Genomic DNA, 25,039 nt, shown 5'->3' on the forward strand with positions numbered 1-25,039 from the left:
TGTCTTCATTTCACCTAATGATGGAGAGTTGGTTATACATGATGTCACCCATTATGAGGAGCCCTAGGATCTTAGAGACCTTCTCAAAGCAGCCAAACTCAATGTCAGAGCTCAAGTCTCTTAATAGTAACAAATGTTGTAACATTAGCTCATAAACAGAACAGACTTATTCCCTCCACATCGTCTCATGGATAGAAATCCATGTATCAGACATGTGCCTGAGGCAGAGATTGTGTCTGCCATGTTTGCTATGCTAAAACATCAAATTACAAGGCAATACCAGGAAAATACAGTTGTCAGTATTCTTTGATAGCAGCTTCAAAACAATTTTTATCGAAAGGGGTGAGGGAAGGGCAACACAAAAAATCATTTTCTTCTTTCTTTTTAAAAAATTTTCTTTTCTGTCCAGATGAAAAAAATGATAAAGGGAACTTTGAGATCTAATTGCATTTCTCTAGTCCTCTACCTAAAGGGAAAAATCCTATGTAAATATTGAATTAGTACTTCTACTATCTGCTTAAAATATCTCCCTGGGAGAGCCTACAAATGAAAAGAGCCTCTTTCAGGGCTTAAGTTTCTGCAGCAACTTCTTCAAAAGTTGGAATAAAGTTAACACTAGATTGCAAGTTCTCATTCTTTGATCATGAAAGTCCATCATCCTTGATGACTGAAGGAAGATCACTCAAGTGTTATCAACATTCTTGCTAGAGGCAAGCATAAATTAAATTGGTGCCAATTCTATGCACGCTGGAGAATGAATATATATATATATATATATGACTATGAATATATATATATATGCAGGCTGCCTGCAGAGACAGACTGCTGCAGCTGTATCGCTTTTGCCCTGCAGCTTTTTGGGGGTTCTTTTCTCTTCCTTTGCTCACACATAACATTGCTTTTGAATTAAAATTGCTACTTTTCTGGGGAAGGTAGTCAGGTGTCAGGAGGGATTGAAATCATTATTAAATAAAAACTTGGGAAATTCTATAAGTAATTAATATTAATGAAATCATGGTAAGAGGGGAGAACTTAAGAAGTCAGAGGGGCACATACAACACGCTCAAAAATACTTGTTGACTGGAGGAAAAAAATGTTGTAATAGTATATGGTGACAGATGTTAACTAGACTTATTGTGGTGATCATTTTGCAATATATACAAATATGGAATCATTACGTTGTACACCTGAGACTAATGTAATGTTATACATCAGTTATATCACAATAAAATTTTTTAAAGCAAAAGAAAAATACTTGTTGACTTGAACTGCAAGACTCTATCTTGACATACCCCTCTAACCAGAAGAAGAAAACATCAGTAAGTAAAGGGGGTATATGACTCTGATGTTAAGATATATTATTAAGAAGCAATGGTAGCCACCCTTGTTCTTCTCAGTTTGCTTTGCATGGAGCACTCATCCTTTTAAAAAGAGAAGGGAAGCAGAGGCAGTGATCGCATATATACATTATACACACACACACAGCACTTGCTTGAAACAAAATCAGTGTCTTTCACATGGTAGCAGCTACCTTTTAAAAAAATATATTTGTGGTTTTATTAACACAAACACAACATGCACATAAGCTGTCAATTCATTTTCTTCACTGCGCAGCCTGGCATTGGGATTGGTGACGCTGACGGACAAGTGGGCTGCTCTTTCTACAGCGGCTTGGCGGTTCTTGGAGGAGACATTGTGAGCAGCCTGGGCGCAGTAAGATTTGCTGCACATCAGCAGCACCTGAGATAGACTAGGAACTTCCGCAAGCCACTGGACAGTGTGTGCTCTGCTTTCTTGTTGCTTCTGTAACCGATGTTGGGCATCAAGGTTTGGCCCTTGAATCTTCTGTGCACCCTACTGTCAGTGCTTCTGGGTTTCCACCAATTATGGTTAATTTTGACATATTGGTCTGACTGGTGCTGGATGAACTTCTTGGTTCTTTTTTAAACAATCTTGAACTTCACAAGTGTTCTGAGGGTGGCTATGATACCAAGTAGGAGATGGCTGCCACCTCTGCTAGCAGGGGCAAGGAAAACTACAGTTACCATTTTTTAAAAAGATTATGCTGAGCGAAATAAGTCAAGCAGAGAGAGTCAAGTATCATATGGTCTCACTTATTTGGGGAGCATAACAAAGAACACGGTGGACATGGGGAGATGGATAGGAGAGGGAGTTGAGGGAAACTGGAAGGGGAGATGAACCATGAGAGACTATGGACTCTGAAAAACAACCAGAGGGTTTTGAAGGGGCGGGGGGGGTGGGGGGTGGGAGGTTGAGGAACCAGGTGGTGGGTATTAGGGAGGGCACGTACTGCATGGAGCACTGGGTGTGATGCAAAAACAATGAACACTGTTACGCTGAAAATAAACAAATAAAAAAAAATATACCCTAAAAAAATATTTTATTTATTTATTTGACACAGATAGGGAGAGACCATGAGAGAGGGAATACAAGCAGGGGGAGTGGGAGAGGGAGAAGCAGGGACCCCGATGTGGGGCTCCATCCCAGGACCCTGGGATCACAATCTGAGCCAAAGGCAGAGGCTCAATGACTGAGCCACCCAGACGCCCCTACAGTTACCATTTTTTTTAAGATTTTTTTTTAAATTTATTTGACAGTGAGAGAGAGAGATCATAAGTAGGCAGAGAGGCAGGCAGAGAGAGAGGAGGAAGCAGGCTCCCTGCGGAGCAGAGAGCCCGATGTGGGGCTCGATCCCAAGACCCTGAGATCATGACCTGAGCCGAAGGCAGCGGCTTAATCCACTGAGCCACCCAGGCGCCCCCAGTTACCATTTTTTAAAGAACCAACTAGGTGCCAGGTACTGAACTAAACTCTTGATATGCCATTGATCCTTAGAACAACACTACAAGGTAGGAATTATTAGTTTCCTGTGTAAAATGAGAAAAATAAGACTCAGAGAGGTGAGTGAGGGTCTTTGCCCAAGGTCACAGAGATAAGAAATGACAGAGCTGGGAGTTCAACTCAAATGTGTCTGACTTTGAAGCCCTCTATATTATAGTGCAACTCCTGGTGTTAATCTCACACCATCCTCTCTGCAGGTAGAAGCAGATCTTAATAACTCCATTTTATACACAGGGACATTAAGGCATGGGACAGAGAAATATTGTATTAGAGTCTAAAATATTTTTCCTTCCACATAATCCAGCCTTCAAAGGGAGGAAATGAAATTAGAGAATTGCTGTGCTTCACTGGTCTTCTACTATAGAAAAATCTCCACCCATGGATAACAGTCTTTGTGACTTATGACCCTGCAGGAGGTGGGATGCAAGATGATCCCACTAGCAGTGGCAAGACCACATTGTGGTGGAGGTGAAAGTGGAACACAGACCTGAGCTGTGCCTATTAGAAACAGTAGTAGGCAGGCAGAAATCTGTGCTTTAACCCTGTCTCCATATACTTGTTTTTTTTTTTTTAATTTATTTTTTCAGCGTAACAGTATTCATTCTTTTTGCACAACACCCAGTGCTCCATGCAAAACGTGCCCTCCCCATTACCCACCACCTGTTCCCCCAACCTCCCACCCCTGACCCTTCAAAACCCTCAGGTTGCCCCATCCTCCCACCCCTGACCCTTCAAAACCCTCAGGTTGTTTTTCAGAGTCCATAGTCTCTTATGGTTCGCCTCCCCTCCCCAATGTCCATAGCCCGCTCCCCCTCTCCCAATCCCACCTCCCCCCAGCAACCCCCAGTTTGTTTTGTGAGATTAAGAGTCATTTATGGTTTGTCTCCCTCCCAATCCCATCTTGTTTCATTTATTCTTCTCCTATCCCCCTACCCCCCCATGTTGCTTCTCCACGACGTGGATGGAACTAGAGCATATCATGCTTAGTGAAATAAGTCAATCGGAGAAAGACAACTATCATATGATCTCCATATACTTGTTTTTTTTTTTTTTTTTCTCATTTTATTTATTTTTTCAGCGTAACAGTATTCATTCTTTTTGCACAACACCCAGTGCTCCATGCAAAACGTGCCCTCTCCATTACCCACCACCTGTTCCCCCAACCTCCCACCCCTGACCCTTCAAAACCCTCAGGTTGCCCCAACCTCCCACCCCTGACCCTTCAAAACCCTCAGGTTGTTTTTCAGAGTCCATAGTCTCTTATGGTTCGCTTCCCCTCCCCAATGTCCATAGCCCGCTCCCCCTCCCCCAATCCCACCTCCCCGCAGCAACCCCCAGTTTGTTTTGTGAGATTAAGAGTCATTTGGATCAAGAAGATGTGGTATATATACACAATGGAATACTATGCAGCCATCAAAAGAAATGAAATCTTGCCATTTGCGACGATGTGGATGGAACTAGAGCGTATCATGCTTAGTGAAATAAGTCAATCGGAGAAAGACAACTATCATATGATCTCCCTGATATGAGGACATGGAGAAGCAACATGGGGGGGTAGGAGATAGGAGAAGAATAAATGAAACAAGATGGGATTGGGAGGGAGACAAACCATAAATGACTCTTAATCTCACATATACTTGTTTTTAACAAAATAATTCTACCTTGTATTGATGTCACAGTCATTTTGAAGCTGTATAAAGAGGTTTAAGGAATTATAAGGCTTTGAAATACTTTTAAGCCTAGAATTTTAAAGTATTTCCCGGGTATTCCATGATGGGCAATATGCTTATTTACAAATGGATAAATAAAAAGTGAGAGGTTAAAGGATTTACCTCAAATCACAAAGGCATGCGAAGAATAGAATCAACCGCTTAAATCTCAATTCTGGGGCCGAATGACTAGACTGGTGTGTTTTTAATCTCTTAAGAATTAGAGAACCTTTTGAGAATTCTGACCTCAGGAAGTCCCCAATTATTTACATAATGAATCATTATTATAAGCATCTAAAGCATTTTTCAGCATCAAAAAAAAAAACCAAAACAAAACAACATTATGACCACCCAAAAACCTTGTCTTATCTTAAGCTTGTGGACTTGGTTGGCTTTAATGAAGGTAATTAGTCCTGAAATGAAGACAGGCCCCCATTTTGCCACTTTGTTTAGAGGAATCTAGATCATTTGTGGGCTCAAAAGGGCTGCTTTGAAAACCTTGTACTAACTGGCCTGTTAGGGGCCGGTTTTGGAGTCAGGAGACTTGGGCTTGAATCTTGACTCCGATTCTTAATTCAAGTGTCCTTTAGCTTCAGTTTTCTCATCTGCACAATGGGGATAAAGTCAATATCACACACAGGGTTGGGGTGAGGATCTAAAGACATAGGATATGGGAAATGTGGAAATATTTTAGAAAATTGTGGAGTATAATACAAAAATCAAATGGTAGTCTAGAAAGACCACTGCTTTTTATGGCTATAACATGAGTGATTGGGCAAGGTCTCTGAAAGCTCAGTCTGAAATTTTAGTATTATAAGCATGCAGAGAAAGTTGATTAGGAATAGTGTTCCTCACATGCACAACAATGCCTTCTAAAGGCACACCAAACGTGAATATACAGTAGCAAAACTGAGACTAGAAGATGCTCTTAAATCCAAAGATTGAATGTAGATATTGCTTACTACAGGAACAGACCCTGTATGAAATCCATAGGTGAATCATTTCTCTTCTCAGATTAGGGTATCTCTGAACATCAGGCAGGAGTCTATACTCTCATGTTAGAGAAAGATGGTATGTAGAAGTGGGTAGTCCAGAAATGAAACAAAAGCATCTTGGACCCTTAGATGTCACCAAGAAAGAATCCAGACAGAGTTTGAAAAAAGGTGAGTTGCAAAGTAGAAAGAAAATTAGAAATTATTAATCTCTCATGCTTCTCACTTAATGATTTCCCTTCCTCCTTACTCACCACCCCCCAAATCAGTTGTTCTATCCCCATTTTCTCCCAGTTCTACATTTCTATCTGTATCCCTGAAGATCTACATCCTCTGGCTTCCAAAAACACAGTGTTTTCTCACCTTTGTTCCTTTGCTCACACTCTTTTGTTTGTCCTTCTTATCACTCCTTCTGGTACTCCCCCCCAAGTAAGAAAAACTCTGGAATATACTTTAATTCATCTCTGAACCCAAGTCTACCCCGTTCTGCCAGGGTCCAATCACTTCTTATCTCCTTTGAACCCAGAGTTTCTTTTGTATTAAAATGAGTATCATTTTTCTCCTTGGAATTGCAGTTATTTGTATACTTGGTTTTATTTCCTTTGCTTGGCTATAATTTCCTTCAGGTAAATTACAGTTATCAGCACAGTGCCTGACACAGAATAGGTATTCAATAAATGATTTTAGATGAATGAGTGATCATCACCACTTCAATAATCAGGCCACCAGCATCTCTCACCTGGATTTTTATAACAGCCTAATCTCCCTGCCTCCTATCTTGTTCTCTTCCAATCTATCGTTCTTACTGTCACAATATATATCTTAGAAAAATTTCTTTCATTATGTTACTCTCCTATTCAAGAACCTTAAATAATGTCCTGCTATACAGAATAGAGTCCAAATCCCTCTGATTTTCTCTAAAAGCTCTTTGATATCAGTTGAATAGAGTCCTGGCTGCTTCCAAGTCTCTGTATATTGCTCCCAGATCTAAACTCAATTGATCTCACCTCCATCAGGAAGCCTTCCCAAACTAACTCATCCTTTATTTCTCCTCTTTTATATTTCTATAGCATTATTTTCTGTACTACGCATGCTGAAATATAATGATATCTTTCCTTGTATTGTTATGTACCCGTCTTCTGTATACATGTTTTGTTTCCCAAATAAAATCGTAGACTTTATTTATTTATTTATTTATTTATCTACCTTTGCTTTTTCTACACCAACTGGCAAAGAGCTAGGGACCTACTAAAACTTCAGCTCACACCTTCAAACATTTATCAGTTTCTTCTTTGATTATTCTGCCTGGAATTTCATGTGTTTCCTCCACTGTCTGGAGCCATTTTAAGTGGCTTATTATTTACCTCGCTGCCAAAAGACAAGGGTCACCTGGTAAGAATAGTTTTCTTTAAGAAAGTCCCTATCTCCTCTCAACATATTCAGAGAAAATCTTATAATACCTTAACTTGTCTTAGTTTACCGTCTTTGGAGATCTTTTAATATCATTATACATATAAGACTGTTTTGCGGTTCTTGTTATTTCAAGTTATTAAGTGCGTACTATGTGCAAAGAGCTTTAAAATAGAATCTTTGATGTAGAGGACAATATTTTCTTCTTATTATGTTAACATAAGAAAAATGTTCTCATGCTTTTCCCTTAATAATTAGGTAACTATTAACCTTTCTTAATGGTTTCCCCGAACACAGTATATTCTGAGGCTTACAAATAAAGACTTGTGTAATGGGAGAAGAGCTACTTGTATTCAGTCTGAGAACAACACATTAATAATATTTTCTGTCCTTTCAATACCATTCAGAGGGTTTTCATCAACAAAATAGCCAAAGGAGAGGATAGAGAAGTTATTTTAAAAAGTTATTCAGGATCAACACTTTAAAAAGAAAGTGTTCCTTTTTAAAAAGTATACATTCTCTTATCTCTCCCTTCTCTTCCAAAACTTTAATTTCTACATCAGTATTTTTTTTCTTCTGTGTATTTTCTCAAACAGAATTTGTTCTTATTGTTTCTCTTCCATTATCTGATTCTATTAATTTCATTTCATTGTTTTCAATCCAAGGGCAGGGCAACAGTCCTCCAGTCCTCTAACCCTTAAGTTCTTGCCTTTCTATAATCACTGTCTTGAGCACAGGCCTCACCAACACCTCAAACTCAAATTTTCCAAAACTAAACTCATAATCTTCCTCTAGCTACTACCTAAGTCTGCTCTTGTCCTGATCTCTATAATTCTAACCATGCTGGACTCATACGTTCGAAGTTGTCTTCTACTCATCTTGCCCATCGTCCACACCCAATCAGTTACAAACAAAATCCTGTTAGCCTCTCTTCCATTTCTTCCCATACTGATTGCCTTTACTCTTGCCTAGACTGATGTCCCATCCCTTAGAGTCGTCCTATTTAACCCAATCTATATATTGATAGAGTTTTCTTAAATCCAAACCTAGTCATGTTACTCTCAATCAAAAATTTTCACAATTCTCCACTGTTTAAGGAATCAATCACATATTCCTTCACCTGGTATTCAAGGTCCTCTGCGTTTTAGGTCCCACCTGGCTTCTCCAGCCTTTCCTCCTGATGCACTAAAACTTCCTACCATATCTAGTCTTTGTGGGATTATCAGAGAGCATTGTCCTTTCCACCTCTTCTATGTTTATGCTTAGGATACTCCCTCTGCCTTTTCTCTCCTTTTTCATGTTTGCCTATCAAAGTCCTACTTAGTTTTCAGACACAGTTCAGATCTAACCACCTTCAAACAATCTTCCAAGATGAAATGGGTTCCTTTATCTACTTAGTGCAGTTCTTTGTCACTAGTAAGCCCTTACAAAGGAATGTTGAATTGAACTCACAAAAGAGCGTGCAAACTTTGGGGAACTCATGGCCTGTAGGAGTGAGACATAATGAAAATATATGAAATAGGAAAACTGAGCAAGAGGTTAGTACCAAAGCAAGCAACAAGAACCTCCTTCTTTATATGTTTTAATGTACAGCTAAGCTGTGTGTGTGTATACCTACTTACCAGGCTGTTCAGCTATTGAAGTATATATACTTAGTTCCTGGAGTAAATGTGCCAGTATGCATCTGTGGGTGTATGCCTGACTATGCCTGTGCCCCTGAAAATTCCTTTTTCAAGCAGTTGTAGGTTTCTGTTTTAAAATGATGCTCAGGTTAATCGTGTTATGGAATAAAATAGGTGCTTTTGGAAATCAGTTCTGAGCATATGGTTTATAAGCTTTGAAGGAGTTGCTAAGGGGGACATTGTATTTCAATGCAAAGAATTAGTAGCAGGATCAGCCCACAACACACCATTGGGCACATCAGGAAAAGGCACCATTTGCTAAAGGTATTTTCCTTCCATTTGTCAGAAAATTGTCATAATACACCAATTTTGTTAGCACAAGGCACTTGACTGCCATCTGCAGGAAAATTGTTAGAAGAAATACACACACACACACACACACACACACACACACACACACACACACATATAATGGCTTACTTTATGAAAAGTGTCCCCTTAGACATGGCAGGCTTATATAGTATACAAACTGTAAAACTTTATGTGGTGATCTTTCCCAGCTGAAAAGACAGAAGTTGTTTATCTTATTTTAGGGAAAAGTTGTTCCTTCTAATTGGAAACAAGACAGCTTTTAAGAGTTTCCTGTGTCTAAGTAGAGATTCCATATTCTCTTTCCTGATCAAACCATTTTCAAGATCAGTGTGCTAATCTGATCAGAGACATTGGCAAAACAAGTTAAAGCTTTTCCTGTAATTAGTAGAAAGGTATTTTGGATAAAATTTGGAATGTCAAAATTTTATAAAGTAGTTTAGCCACAATTTATTGAATGTCAGACAGCATGTTAGGTCCTAAGGACCTTATCCTTACAGCCCTAATGGGATACAGAAGCTGATAATCTCAGTATATTTGGCAACTGAGAAGCAGAAGTTTGTGTAGGATGCTATGGAAGCCTACAGGAAGGGTGCCTAGCAGGGATGTGATAGCAGTGAAGACTTGCTGGAGGAGACTGCTAAGCTGCGCTGAGTCAACAGCACATTATTGGCTTCATTTAAGAGACACAGAAGCTAAGCCACAGAAAGATTAAGCAATTTACCCCATATTGTACAGCTATGTAGGGTGTAATTATGACTAGAACCAACGTGAAGCAATTCCCAATCTGAGAAAGAGTCCAAACTATCAAACCAGTTACTGTTTGGATTTTTTTGAGAAATTTTATTGGAAATACTATTTTATTTGAGAAATCCCATACTTATATGCCTCTCAGACACATGCATTGTGATATTAGAAAATGCAGGCACACCAAAATAACCGAAGCCTCAGCCTTCTAGGACAGTTAATTAACACCTATACCACAATCCTGGCAACCTTTAGTTTCTCATTTTGTGGTTGCTGCAGCTTGCTACAGGAAGATGTATTGCACAAAAATGAGGCATCAGCTCAACTTCCTTGGATACCAACTTTAAGAGGCCTGAGTCATTCAGATCATTCCCCAAAGTCCTTCAAGCACCGAAGGCAGCAAACAAAAGTACTGCTAGTTAAATGTGTAATTGGGGTTTATTATAACTAGAATGTATTAGTTTAAAGTCTCATTCACCACTGCATTGAACTGGTATTGTCTTGTATTTGTTTGAGCTTAATTGTCCTGTTCTATATGTTTAATTTTGTAGGATACTTCATTTCCTTCCTGGATGCAGGCAGAGCACAAATTTTAAATGAATAATAACAATAGATTAAATTTATGTAGAATTGGCTCTTTAATGTGCTGCATATACACTTTGTAGTACAATAGGACCCCTTACAAAATCAATGTGTATGGTACATTTATGCCCATTTTATAGGGCTTGGAAAAATTTTGCTAGTTTACATTATTACAGAAGCTTACAGTTATACATTAGCTTTCACTACATGTTTTTAGTTATACCTACCATTTACTTGATATAGTGTCCTTGGTCAAGAACACAATCCCCCATAATATATATATTCTTATAAGCAAAGGCAATGCACATTATGACAATCCATTTTATGAGGCCTGTTGTAACACATTCCTGGGGTGTGTGGGAGGAGGAACTCTTCAGAATGGCTATATTTCCAGGAGACTATTATGAATTTTTGGAATATTTTAGGCCAAATTTTAAATTCTGACTTGTTTCTTTTTCCTATTCAATATGTTCTTATATCACCAGTACCCTTGCTAAGCAGCCAGTAATAAACAGGGAGTGCAAACTTGCTTTCCTCTTAGATTCAAATAAACAATTAGAAATGTACATCAGTTATAAACCCATTTTACTAAAGAAAAGACCTAATGAAATATTTCTTGTATTTATATTAAATATTGGGCTCTCATTTAAGATTTTATTGAGAAAATATTAAAAAGTTTCTACTGTTAAAAAGGTTTTAGGGGCGCCTGGGTGGCTCAATAAGTTAAAGCCTCTGCCTTTGGCTCAGGTCATGATCTCAGGGTCCTGGGATAGAGCCCCGCATCGGGCTCTCTGCTCAGCAGGGAGCCTGCTTCCCTCTCTTTCTCTCTGCCTGCCTCTCTGCCTACTTGTGATCTCTGTCTGTCAAATGAATAAATAAAAATCTTTAAAAAAGGTTTTAAACATATTAGGTTAGCTGATCCCCAAAGGCCCTTTTCAGGACATTTCATGGGTGTACAACACCGAGGACAAAAGGTTTCACTGGATTCCCATCAACTTCTTACTTTTGCTATAGAAAAAGTCTGTGATATGAAATAGAAAAAAAAATATAGAGAAAGCAGACAGCCACTTACAAAAGAGCAAAGAAGACCAAAGCAATAGAAAAAGGACACTAGATAATAAAATTCTTTTCTTCCACTTTTAGCTTTAGTAGTTTAATTTGGAATTTGGCATGCAAAGAAATTGAAAGTTTTTAATTATATGCCCCATCAACCAATCCTCTGCTTTAGCCATGTTAATTTTACTAGTCAACAGCCCTCCAATGGTTGTATGTCATCAGTTGGATGATATATACAATTTTGTTGGTTGCCTTCAAAGTTTTAATAGGACTTTGCCTGTTCACTTAATTTTCCCCATTATTTCAATCTCTATTCTATCATTCTATTGGAGTGGCCATTTTTTTTCTAACTCCATATACTATACCAAGGCCTCACTCTTCTGTCTGTAGGCCTTGGCCTCACCTGCCCAATTCAGGAATAACCTCGTTTCTACCTGATAATGTTACTGTTTAATTTAATTCTGATTTTCTCTGGGTTTGAGGAGAATATATTGGGAATAATATATCCCACTTACCTCAAACAACTTTATATTTTTCCCCTGAATTTCTTATACCAAAGTGTATTTGCTATCAGGCAGTCCTTCATATCTGAATCTAATCCACCTCTAAAAATTTGTTGTATAGTGAGAAAATTTTTTCCATTATTCTACATCGGATAAGTAATAATGTATTCCCATTTCATCTTAAAAACCCCAACCAATTTCCTCAAATATCAGTAAAATACTCTAAAATACCCATGTAGCAATCCTCCAAATATGTATCATATTGAGAGCATTTTATATAAATTACATAATTATTGAACACTTTATGACCTAACTAACAGATATGCTTACGAGTCACTCACAATGATGCCTTACTATACTGGATGCAAAACAAGCAAACAAACAAATAAAAAACCCAACAAACAAACAAATAAAGTAGGCTTTCAAGCTGCCTGGGAATATTTGTTTCTCCACCATTAGAAGATGAAATGGAGCAACTCTTAAAAAATTTAGTGCAATGAGGGATGATGAAAAGGCAAATTAAGGTTTTTCCAGGCATTTCTAGAAAGACAACTCATTAGGGAAAAGCAATATACTAAGAAAGCTATGAAGTGAGCCACAAATGGGTGCTTTGATTTCACATGAAAAAAAAAAAAGCAAGCCCTGGAGATCTAGTCACCAAGTTGAATAAATTAAAGAAAAAGAGACCAGGACAATGCCAAACTTATCATTTTAATTTAGTTAGTCTTAACAGTCAAGCAGAGTAAGGTGAGGGTGTGAGAAAGGGACAGCAATACCCAAATTCTGAGTAAGAGAAAAGTTATGTTCTACTCAAGCCTGGCAGGAGGGAAACTGTCGTAGTAGGCATTAATTGAGGTTAGTGAGAAGGGCACAAACTTATTAATTTTCTGAAATCAATAATTTTGTTCTGTAGCCTAATTTACTTTCCTCTTTGCTGTTTATGCATAGCTGTTTTAGTAACGCTACATCACCTTTATCATTTATATTGCAAGGGCCATGCGTGGTGATGTGAATAAACCATGAAATAATATGTTCAAGGAACATAATAAATGCACTTATTGAGGGAATATTAACAATCAAGGTAAGCAGGGACTACTGTTAGAGGTGGGGTTCAGAGGATCCTGCTGTAATGCTGGAGCAACTTCACAGAGTGAAGAGTGAAGTGAGAGTGGGGGGCTCAGTTGACAGAGCCCAGGTTAAACAAAAACTTGCCTGGTTTCAAGTGTCTCCTCTTACAGCCAAGAAGATCAACAATTTCGGTTTTGCTCAGCAGGTACCTTTCATTTCCTGCCTCAAACTGCAAAATCCCGGAAGAGAACAGGTAGAGACGTTAGCTGCAGGAGAAGGCAAATGAACGAACATCCAGGATTCTGGAAGTTCTTAGTTGAGCCCTGTAAGCAGCTTTTCTATCCTCGTCCCACTCCTGGAGGCAGAGGCAAGCTCATTCCCCAAACCCACTGCCTCTTGTTTTAGAAGAATTCTGCAAAGCTCTGGGTTGGAGCATCACACTTATCTCTAAGAATCTCCCAGTATCATGTGCCTTGCCCTGTGCTGGGAGGAAAACAAGGGGGTGGGAATTGCCGTCCTTAGGGTCTGAAATCTCTTTTACAATCTCTTTAAAGAAAAAGGCTTAAACAGCCTTTAAACAGCAAATGCCTGTAATGTTTTGGAAGATGAAAATCTCCAAGTGCTACAGACAAGGAAGAAGACTCTGATCTTCTCAATACCACATCACACTTGCCTTTTAAATTGCTACTTCAACCTCAGTTGGATTGTATACAGTTTATTAACTCTCTCAATTTTCTACCACATTTGGTTAATGAAAAGTGAATGAATATTCTGTCTCCTTATAATTGCTGATAACGTCCTCAAACAAAAGTATTTCCCTTCTGGGTAGGAGGAACCCTAATGAGCATGGTTGGTAACCGTGTGTTAAAGAGACAAAACCATTAGTACATTTTTGCATATAGTTAAAAGTGACCCAGCAGAGTCTTAGAAATTTAAATGTAGATTTTCCTTTTGGGAATTTAACAGTGGGAAAAGGATGGATTTTACTCAGGTCTCCTGCTTCAAGTCCAAATCGCGAAAGTTAGTTGAACAAATGAAATCTGGATGTCTAAGAAAGTGCACATGGTAAATGTGAGATCAAACTGCCAATTGTGTATGTGACAATGTATATTCTCATTGCTTTACATTTCAAATACATCTCTGAACTGTTAGGTTTCCAGCATATGTTCATCAATCAGATCACACAGGCAGACATTTGATTAGATAAACTTTAAGCTAAAATTAACAATTGTTTCCTAAATACAATGTAGAACAACACACATGATTTAATAATTAAGTGGGGGAGGTAACGGGTAAGAGGAGGCTGAGACACAATTGTACATTCCTTTAAAGCCTTAACTGTAGATTGTAAGTGTATATAAGCATCTTTTCTGAGAAAATAAATGGAAAAAACAACAAAATATTCATTATCTCTTGATACGCAATCTTGAGTGGAGGGTGCTACATAATTTTTACTTACTTTTTGGAAGCAGTTTTGATTTCCTACTTTCTCTAAAATTAAGACACATAACCTTTATTTTATTACATTAAATTTTTATTTAAGAGGAGGTATGTTGAGAGAATTATTTAAATGAATGCATCAGCAAAACATCTAGTAAAACAAATCCTTGCCCCCTGTATATCTGTTTTGGTAATTGGGTGTCTCATTTGCCAGTTTGTTTAAAGAAAGTCTCATCTCTGTGATTTTGCTCACCATGGAATCTTCATTGCTGAGCACATAGGATATAAACAGGTACTCAAATTAATTTTTAAATAAGTAAATGAATTAAAAACTTTGGAAAACATTAATTGAGTCTTAGTCTCTGCTTATAAATCTGACTTGCAAATTTTATGTATTTGTGAAAATCAAGCCCTTTATAACTCTAGAGAACAGACATTTAAGTGAGCACATGATTAGACAACCACCTTGAGAAACCCATTACTGAATTGGCTAAGGGTCCTTCTCTGCTAGGTAGGTGTGTGTCTAATTTGGAAGTTAATAGAGCGTCATTGCTTTAGAGTTTATCATCAACTCTTGAGTTTCTATAGTGCTAGAAGGGAACAACTAGGCAGCTAATCCCCCAAATCATTTCTGTTTGGTTTGGAAATGCAGTATATCATTTTTTCCCAGAAGGTTTGTTTTCCTAATTTTGTTTCCCATGGGCAAGGTTTGCCTTACTGGAGTGCACAGCCTGACTGACTGATGGGGAAGGTAACCAGAAATGGGCTGGAGTTGGAGCAAAGGGAAACCAGCCTGGGATTAAACATTTACTACCCTTCAGCCTCAGGTTCTGAATTTAAGGTTCATTGGCACAGTTCTAGAAAGATATTGCCTTTTCTTTGCATTACACTTCCTAGGAAGTCTTTAGTATGGGGTAGGTGTAGAGAGCACTTGTTCTTAAAAGACAGGCTTTTCTCTCCCCTCTTTTTTTTTTTAATCTCTTTAGGGGAATAAAGTTTAAAGATGTTGGTGAGATTGTGGCCAACTTGCTTTAGGTTAGGAGAATTTCTTTTCCTTTTACCATTCTTTTCTGGTTTTGTTTTCCTAGAGGATGTAAAGAGGAATAAGGTAGATTGATTTCTGTGAAATTGAAGGCATCTCTTATGATGGAAGGACTTTTCTCTGAAAAAAAGATGGGGAAAAAGATCCCTTGCTTTTGGTGGGGTTGTCATAACTCCTTAAGTTTGGAGGATTTCCATTCAGAAAAAGATTGGGTTTTGTATGGCAAAACTATAAGGGCCACAGGTTTTAGTGAGGTTGGGGGCCGTCCTGGTGGGGTGGGGGGATTTCTTTTCTTTCATGTTTTTTAAAATAAATAATTAACTTGGAAGTAATAAGATTGAGAGCATCTTTCTATAAAAGAATTTCTTTTTCCTTTATTTCATTAAAAAATACTTGAAGGCTGGAGGATAAGTAAGGCCCCTGTGTTTGGGTGAGATTGGGGACATCTCTTAAAGAAGTTTTAGGAAGAGATTTTGTGGGGGATTTTTTTTCTCCTTTTTGTGGGAGGTAGAGTGGCTTGATCAGCAGGAATAATATGCATTATCATCAATAAAGTATTGGCATACCTTCCCTGAGAAGAATGTCTTTCTTTTAAAAATTGTCCCTTAATTTATTTTCATCTGCCTCTCCTTCCTTCCTTCCCTTCCTCTCTACCCTCTTCATTTCCTCACCCCCTCTCCCTCCCCTTCCAACTTCTTTCCCTCACCTCTTTGCTCTCTCCCTTCCTTTTTGTTGTTTGGTGAAAAACATTCAGGGACTTTGGTGAGTTTGGGGCATCTTCATTCCATAAAAAGGAGGTTTCTCTTTGAAAATATCTTTTTCATTTTTTCCCCTTCTTTTCTCCCTAATCCTAAATATATATTCTTGTTTGAGTAAAAAGGGGCTCTGTTGAGGCTGGGGACATCTTGGTTTTGTTTCTGTTTCTCTCTCTTTCTATTTATGCTTCCAATTTTTAAATTTCCTACATTAGGGATCAAGCTTTGGAGTTTGAATAAATTCAGATCATCTCCCACTAGAAGGATTTCCTTTTATTTTTTCTCCTTTACAGAATCTGCATTTGGTTTTGCTGTATCTTGACAGAAAATTTCATGTGTCTGTGAGGCTGGAGGATTTTATTTTAATTTCATTGATATTATCTCCTCCACCAGTATACATGCCTTTCCATTATCGATTTTCTTTTAAATCTTAAAAAAATGCATTTTGAAAATAAGGTTCATGTGCTTTGGTAAGGATGGGGTATCTCCCCTTGGCAGTGGAGGGATTTATTTCTTTTGTTTCTCTTTTTCTGGGAATTAAAATTCAGGATGCTTGGTAAGATCAGGGATCCTGTCCTTTAATATTTCTTTCTTTTTGGTAAAATCATTTGTGTTTTTCTGGGATGGAAGGATTAGTAAGTTTCATGGGCTTTGATGATTTTGAAAATATCTGCCCATACAAAGATGTCCTTTTTGTTTATTTTTCCCAAAGAGAAAAAATTGGGGTGGGGGGGCTGTGAATAAAGGTTATTTTCCTTGGTGAGGTTGGTGGCCGTGCCCTTAAAAGGATCTCTCTGTCTTTTGGTTCTTTTTTAAAAATTTATTTTTTCCTTATGTATTCATTTATTCCTTTGTTTATTTGAGGGAAAACAGTAGGTTCATTATCTTGCAGTTAGAGGAGTGATCTCTTTCTTTTACTTATTTTTAAAAATTTGGATATAATTTACATATCACAGAACTCACTGTTTTCAAGTGTACAAAGTCAGTGTTTTTTAGTATATTCACAGGATTGTGCAACCATTACCACTATCTAATTTCAGAACATTTTTGTTATCTTCCAAAGAAACCCTGTACCCTTTAGCCATCACCCACACTTCCCCTTTTCCTTTCCCCCAAGCCCCAGGGTACCACTAATCTACTTTCAGTCTCTAAGGATTTGCCTATTTTGGACATTTCATGTAATTAGAAGAAATAACCTTAGGGAGATGTGGTGAGATTCCCCTTTGGGAGATTTCTTTTTGCCACCATATTTTTTTGTAAGAGATTGGGCATGAGCAGTGAGTGTAAATAAAGTTTATAAATTTTGTGAATTTTTTATGATTAGAAATACTGTTTACCTTGAGGTGATTTCTCTCTTTTCCTCTTTAATTTTTCTCTTGAGGACATAAGTTTTATGGGTTTTAATGAGGGTGAAGAACATCTCCCTTTAGAATTTCTTTTTTTCCTAAAATAATTTTAAGGGGAGGGATAAGTTTCATTATCTGGGGTCACTGTTCCTTTCTTTTTTTTTTTTAACTTGTAAATTTGTTTTTCTATTTTGAGAATAAGGTTTATTTGCTTTGGGGAGGGTGGGGCATCTCCCTTTAGGAATGGACGATTTCTTTTTTTAACCCTTAAAATTATTTTTTTCCACTGAGGGAATTACAGTCAGCAGTCTTTGGAAAGGTTGGCATCCTATACGTGGCAGAATTTCTATTTATTTTCATTCCAAAAATGTCTTCTTTGGGAGTAATAGGTTTCAGGGTCTTGTGCCTCTGCCTCTTATCCTTCCTTCTCAGACTCCTGTTCTAGGATGGCCCCCAGCGGGAGCATCAGACTGGGAACAGCAATGGCTGCTTTAAAAAAAAAAATCCAGGCCAGGGAATGTCAGCTTAAAGATTGTTCTTAGAAGACTCTTAATCTCACAAAACAAACTGAAGGTTGCTGGGGGGTGGGGGGAAGGGATAGGGTGGCTGGGTTTTGGACATTGAGGAGGATATGTGCTATGGTGAGTGCTGTGAAATTGTAAGACTTATGATTCACAGACCAGTACCCCTGAAGCTAATAATACATTATATGTTAATTTTAAAAGATTGTTCTTAGACAAATGAGGATCCTGTGTATCACAGAAAGCCCTATGTTGGATATTTTCTTAAATCCACACTAGATAAATTAATAGTTATATCCTATTAGGCGTCAAGTTTTTTTTTGACTTCTCCTACCCTGCTTGCCTTTGTCAGGAGAATAAGAGTTAATAATGCAGAGGAAAGCATTCTGCAAACTGTAGAGCTCCATACTAGCAGAAAGGATTATATAATCCTTATTATAATATCCCTGAATGGTTTCCTGGTCTCTATGGATTTTCCCCCTTTCCTTGGAAGCACTTTGGACAATGGATCAGCCTTTGGTTTTGGGCTGTGATTGTGCAGAAGCCTCAGTCAGAGATTTTAATAAACACCTAAGAATTATATTCTCAGAAAAGAAAGACAACTGACCAAATATCTCATTATCTTTTCTAGAACACATTGCCGCAAATGTTCAGGAGCTCTCAATATATACCAAACAAATCAGATGGTTTCATCAAAACCTGGCAAAGAGTGGGGGGAGAGAACCTAAGAGGAGAGAAATTAATTTCATCCTGACCTTCAACAGGTTAAACATTCAATTCTACAATCCCAAAGTTGTTTATAGTCACTGCAGATATTTTGTTCACTTAAGAAAAAAATTTATTACCCCTGCATCATCATTAGTCTACTGCTGCTGGGGACTGCAGGGGATAAGGATACTTTCCAAACCATTTTTTTAATTGTTGGTAATTTGCTTCTTAATTATGGTTCTAACACCCATTTTGAAAGGGAAAGATTGACTGCATTTCATTAAGGGCTATATATTTCAGGCTATTTAAGTAAGCATTTACTTCTCACTCTGAAATCATTGAGAATGCATTTTTATTCATTCACAGTAGCAGTCTCTACATTGCTGTCCTTATCATTGCTGGAAGTGGAATTGCTAGGTTTAAAGCTTCAGCGAATGTTTACTGAGCAAAAACAGGGAGGGCTGAATTGTATTGGGCACTGAGAGGGAGAGACAGTATCTACCTTTGAGAAGCTCAGAAATAAGTAAAACGATAAAGTATTTGGGCAAGAATTACCAGATAACATATAAACAAATGCTTGCTACCTTGCAAGAAAGTGTGTGCAAAAAATACCAGAAAACTGCTTTGTTATGGTTTGGGGTGTAATAGTAAATGGCAATGGATCTCTTATCACACACACCCCCATCCCAGAAATAAAGGCCACAAAAGTGTTATTTCTTTTCAGATTTTTCATCAATCACCTGTACAGTGTGATCATAATTTCATAGCTAGTCAAACCCAATTGATAAAAACATGAACTATCTTTCTTCAACTATAGGTGAGGCAAGGGAAACAAAATACAGTATATTTCATGTAAGCCCCACGCCCCCCAAGCAAGTCATAGCATAGTTAAAGAACCAGTTCACACATCCTCACTTACACTTGCTGCGAAATGACCATGGCTCATTTCCTGGAAATCAAAACATTTTAGAAAGGAGGGGAATAGACAGGTTTGGTTCACAAGATTGTGTTATCCTGGTATCTATTTGGAAAGACAATATGAGTCCCCTTTTCCCAGTCTCCATCTTCATGACTGGCATCGATTTGCAACCAACAGTTTCTGAAACCTGAATAGAGAGCAGACTACATACTGGAAGATGTTGAATTTTTTTTTTTTTTTAACTGCAATACCAATCAGCAAAAATTATCTGGGAGAAACCTGCAGTCACATTCAAACTCTTCGTTTTATTCATTTCGTCCTTTGATGAAATGAGTAGTTTCAGGCTAGTTTCATGCTACTGGCACTGACTGTGCCTTGCCATGTAGGATTTCATTGTATGATAAAAGCTGTATTTTGTTACAATCTCTGAGACTGTGTGTGTTTGTGTGTGTGTGTGTGTGTGTTTCCCCAAGCTTGCCTCAAGGAGGCAGTGTCTGAGAACAAGGCTTTCCCTGCTAAGATGGCAACCTCCTATTTGCCTTGAATGTTAAGATGCAAGTCAGCTGGCTGTGCGTGCTGTTTGCCTGAGGGGGATGCAGCAGAGAACGGTCCTATCACTTAAGATCAGATGTTCCCATGGGCACCACAGAGCAACTGCATAGCAACACCTAGGGTGTTGAAGACGGGTTTGGCGCCTAGCAATCTGAGCATTTACCCAGATCCTTTGCATCCTTTGAAATCATCTAGAGCCACTGATGGGTTCATTTTCTTGGCCCTTTTAGTGGATGGTCAGGATTCTTAACCCCACTTTAGAAGACAAATGGCTGAACAAATGACTAACTCTACCAAGGGCAAAGTCAAACCTGTCAGCTGCCAGGGCTGACAAATGCCCATGGGTCAGCTGGCCAGCCGGTCTGAGAGGGCACTCTGTAGAGGAAACTAACCTGATTCCCCTTACTTTGATCCTCCTTAGCTGTCTGGCAACAGGCATTTTCCTGTCAAGCTTGTGGGACATGCTTTCCCACTGCCACAGGGTTCATCCCTGGAGTTCCTGGCCTCTCGTCAGTCTTTCAGGGGTCAAAGAGTCCCTGTATTTGCCGGATATCCTGGTAATTAAGTCCCCAGGCGTCAGTTTCTGAGCCATGTTCCCAAAATCTCACTTAAGAAGGCCATAGCTTAGGTCATCCCTGCTGGTCTCCCTCCCACCTGCTTCATTGCAAACTCTTCCAAAAAGACCAGAGCACATCCCAGGTTAGGGTGATCTCCAGTGTCTAGCAGCAGGGTCCTTTCCTTTCCTGAGATCATTGCAGGGAAGGGGAGATCCACCCCCTGGTGAGAACTCAGTTGTTGGATTTAAAACAGCCACCACAACCTGTCTTAGTCTCCTATGGTCCTATTTTATTTATATTTTTAAACCTCTACACCTCTTTTTCCCTGTGAAACTTTTTGCTTTAGGCTTCCTCTTGTTCAGTCATTTATCATTGCAGTTATTTTGCAAATTCAAGCCTCCCTACTCATAACTCAGGAAGCAACCAGCGCTTCCATTTCCATTTCGCGGTGCCAAGTTCTGCCCCCTTCCCCTACATTCTACAAGTGTGCGGTCTGCAGCAAAAGGATTCCAGAGCCCTGTCCCTATGTCCCACTAGGCAGCAGGATGGACAGGTATTGGTGTGGTGTGCTGTTTGTTTGTTTCTGTGTTTTGTTTCGTGGTTTTTTTTCCCCTGCAGGGGAAGCTAAATCAAGGTGTATCTATGCATTATCATTGTATTCACAGTGAGCTGGAACGAAGTTTATAGGGGGAAGGGAAGAGTAGGGGGAGTACAGAGAAAGCAAGAAAGGCAAACAGACTCCTGCTGAAGAGCCAGCGGGATTTCAGGGGGTCCAAGGCAAATACAGAAAACCTCCTTCCTCCCTCCTCCCCCCGCCCCCCCCCCCCCCCCCGCCCCTAGGCGGGTGCTTGAGGATCCTCCACTTGTCTTCTCCAGGCAAACCGCAACGTTTAGGAAGGCATCTCTGAAGACTGGAAGAGATGAAGATTTCCATTCACACGCTCTCAAATACCAACTCCTATTTTGGTGTCTCTAAACCAGGACTCCTGTACCATTCCAACTGGCCCCGGCGCGGGATGCCAGTCTCCCGCTCTTAACGCGGTCCATCATCATATCACAGTGTTTGCACCTACCTGCCGGGAAATCCTGCAGACAGATGGAATGGTGGCCTCGACACACGCATGCTCTCCCCCTCCTCCCCAAGGAACCCTGCCCTTCCCCTGCAGTGCGCGTGGGCGCCGCCCATCCCCTCATCCCCACCCGGAGTACCGGCTCCCAGCAGTAGGTCAGCAGACAGAGGCGCCAGGAACCTCCTCGGAGCGCCGCCAGTTGCGTCCCAGCTGGTGACCCCCTCCCCAGTGTCAGGGATGGGGCTAAGCTGACCGCTGCGGCTCCGCAGCTTGGGCCTCTGCGGCAGTGACCATGGCTGAGAGGTGTGTCCCACGCCCCGAACCCCACCACTCAGTCCCATCCCCGTGTGCCCAGGGCCAGCCCCAAATACTTCTCTAGGTCTCTTGCGCTCCGGGGACGTCTTCCTCCTCTTTTTCCAGATTTAGGCGCTCACTGCACTGCCACTTCTCCCCATGGTGGAAACTGCTCCGACTCCCATCGCATGCAGTCACCCTGTTTCTAGCCCCAACTGCCCACTCTTGCTTCCACATGTTGCTTCCCGCCTCCCAACCATTTCCCACTCCCCCGGTCTTCTCCATCCCCGCATCTCTCTGCGCATCTTTGCCAGTCAGTGGCAGCCAAATGGGATGCTCTGGGTACCCAGAGTCCCAGGAGCTCAATAGCCATCCGTCCTCGTTTTGCTTCTTCCCCCCTGCACGCCCCAGGGGGTCTTTTTCCTACCTTTATACTGGAGAACAGCACTGGTGTTCGGGGCGATGATGAAGTCTTTAGACCCCTCTCTGGAGCGACCACCGGACACTGCAATAGACGTGGTGCTGGGCTCGGCTCCGAAAGGGACTTTGGAGCCGGCTCAGGGCAGGACTCTATGGCTGGTTCTGGGGCTGGTTCTGGGACCGGCTTGGGGGCAGGTTCTGTGGCTGGTACTGGGGTCGGCTCAGAGGCCGGTTCTGTGGCTGGTTCTGTGGCTGGTTCTGTGGCTGGTTCCGGAGCCCGCTCGGGGACCGGCTCCGTAGCTGGTTCTGAGATCGGTTCTTTGTCGAGTTCTGTGGCTGGTTCTGGAGCCAGCCCTGAGGCCGGTTCTGTATCGGGTTCTGAGACCGTTTCTGTGTCGAATTCTGTGGCTGGTTCTGGGGTCGCCTTCGGACAGGGTTCTGGAGCAGGCTCTGGACCGAACTGTGGTGCCCGTTCTGGTGAAGGCGCATGGAGCAGCGCAGGAGCCCGCGGCAGTGGCGGCGGCGGCTGCGGCGGCGGCCACGGCGGCGGTGGCTCTGGAGACTCCGCGGGCTGCTCTCCATCCTGAGGCGGGGCAGTGCCCTGGGCCGCGGCAGCTCCGCGGTCCATGGCCGCACACCGCCTCAGGTCTGGGCAGCTAGCGCCCCTGAGCTTGGAAGGCTAAAGTACCCTCGGGTGCCCCGCCCACTCCTGTTTGACTACCCCTTGCAGGGTGCCAAACTTTCCCCAGCCCCGCTCCATGGCTGGCTTCGCTCTGAGGTCTAACCCAGGGGCGCTCGGCGTCTCCCAGTGCTGGAACACGCCCCTCGGTGAGCGCACACCTCTTCGTAAGCAGCCACGGGCCCGATGGGCGGGAAGCAGAGGGGCTTGCGAACGCGGACTGGACAGAGGGCTTGATGACCTCCTAGCGACGTGCGGGGGGGTGGGGGTGGGGGACAAAAAAGGGGAGGGGGAGTAGAGCGGCGGGCGGGGGGCGGCTGTTGGAGCCCAGCCGTTTAACCCTTTGGTGACGTGAATGGAAAAAAAAAAAAAAAAAAAACCCAGAGGAGAACTTGAGGGTCTTTGCAACCCCCCAACCACTCAGCTGTGAGCTGCGGCTCCTAACAGCTTGCATCCTGTGTCTGCTCTCTCACCTCAGCAGCAGGTGAGCCTAGCCTCGGACGAACCTCCTGCCCCCATCTCCAAGCCTCTGTGGGCAAGTAATCCTCTTTTCTAACCCGGGGAGAGAAATTAAGCGGCACGGGGTTGGGGTATATGCGGTTCGCGCGCGCGCGCGTGTTCAGTCCTTAAGATTGAAGTACAATTTGCCCCCCACCTCAGTTTTTGCATTTTTGAGCTTTGCCAGATCTGACGGGTTTGCCGTAGGGTACAGGGCTTGGGGTGCTTCGGGAAAGGTGTGTAATAAGAAAGGGCTAGAGCCCTGGCTTTCCGCAGCCTGCAGATGTAGCCCCTAGAGCAAGGCAAGAAGAGTTCCCGGGGAAGCGGCGGCTAGGCTGCGCGCTCCGGAGAGACCGCTGCCCTGGTCTCCGTGGCGATTCCGGAGTCCGCCTCGCTCGCCCTGGCCATGGGAGACTACCTACTGCTTTAGCTGGACTTCCCAGGCATCAGCAGGACTTTTTACAGAACTTGTTAATGTGTGTGTGTGTGTGTGTGTGTATCTTGTGTTGGGGGAAATTCACTGCACCACCCACACCTTTTTCACCTCCTGATACCTCAATAGCACTCTGACGTTAGGGATGGAAGATTCTCTTGAGAGGAGTACAGCCGGTCCCTGCCGCAGCACCCTTCCCACCTCATCGAGAGACTTTTCTCTCGACTGTTAGTCACGTACACATACATACAGACCATCACCTCAGTCAGATCTAGACTTCAGACACCAATATACTGCAAAATTGCAATTAAAAATTGAGAAGACCACCAGTTAAGCCACTGCTGTGTGGGGGATGGGGAAGTACCTATAAACCTAATTTGAAATATGACAAAAGAATTTATCTCTGATACACATAACACTGCAGTTGTGGATGGCAGCCCTCCTTCTGCAGCCCCTCCTCTCACCCTCTCCTCCCAGACCATATCCTCCACTAATCCCTCTTCTTTTGACAAATGATACTGACCTACCCAGAATTTTCTAAAACCTGCCGCATTTTTGTGTTCCCTACACCACGTCGCAGCAGTAAATAATACAGCAGAAGACAGTCTCACCTAGCCCCTCACTCCAAAGACCAGAATCTCTGATGAGATCTGCATTTCCCAGATCCTCACTGCTGCATCACAGCCTAAGTCCACCCTTCTGGAGAAGGGCTACACTCTTTGGCAGTTACTAAGCTCGCGTCAGGACCATCCCTAATGTCTGGGGCTAGGAAAACCCAGGGGAGGTGAGCCCTGTCTACCACATCTCTCATTGATGGCAGGCTGCTTTCCAGTAAATCCACACAAAGGGTTCATCTTTTTTACCCGCCTTGGGCTTTTTCTCCTC

General features: G+C 41.4%; 1 protein-coding gene and 1 pseudogene across 1 annotated transcript in view; both read right to left on the reverse strand.

Moving 5' to 3' along the window:
* Positions 1-23,172, reverse strand: part of DGKK (diacylglycerol kinase kappa) — a 167,153-nt gene extending 143,981 nt beyond the window's left edge. Inside the window, exon 1 of the mRNA XM_045994759.1 lies at positions 22,552-23,172. Within this exon, the coding sequence (XP_045850715.1) occupies positions 22,552-23,172 (621 nt within the window). The remainder of the gene's footprint in view (positions 1-22,551) is intronic.
* Positions 1,528-2,048, reverse strand: LOC123935219 (annotated as a pseudogene).
* Positions 23,173-25,039: the final 1,867 nt, after the last annotated feature.

This window comes from Meles meles, chromosome X, assembly GCF_922984935.1.
Source record: "Meles meles chromosome X, mMelMel3.1 paternal haplotype, whole genome shotgun sequence".
Classification (NCBI taxonomy): domain Eukaryota; kingdom Metazoa; phylum Chordata; class Mammalia; order Carnivora; family Mustelidae; genus Meles; species Meles meles.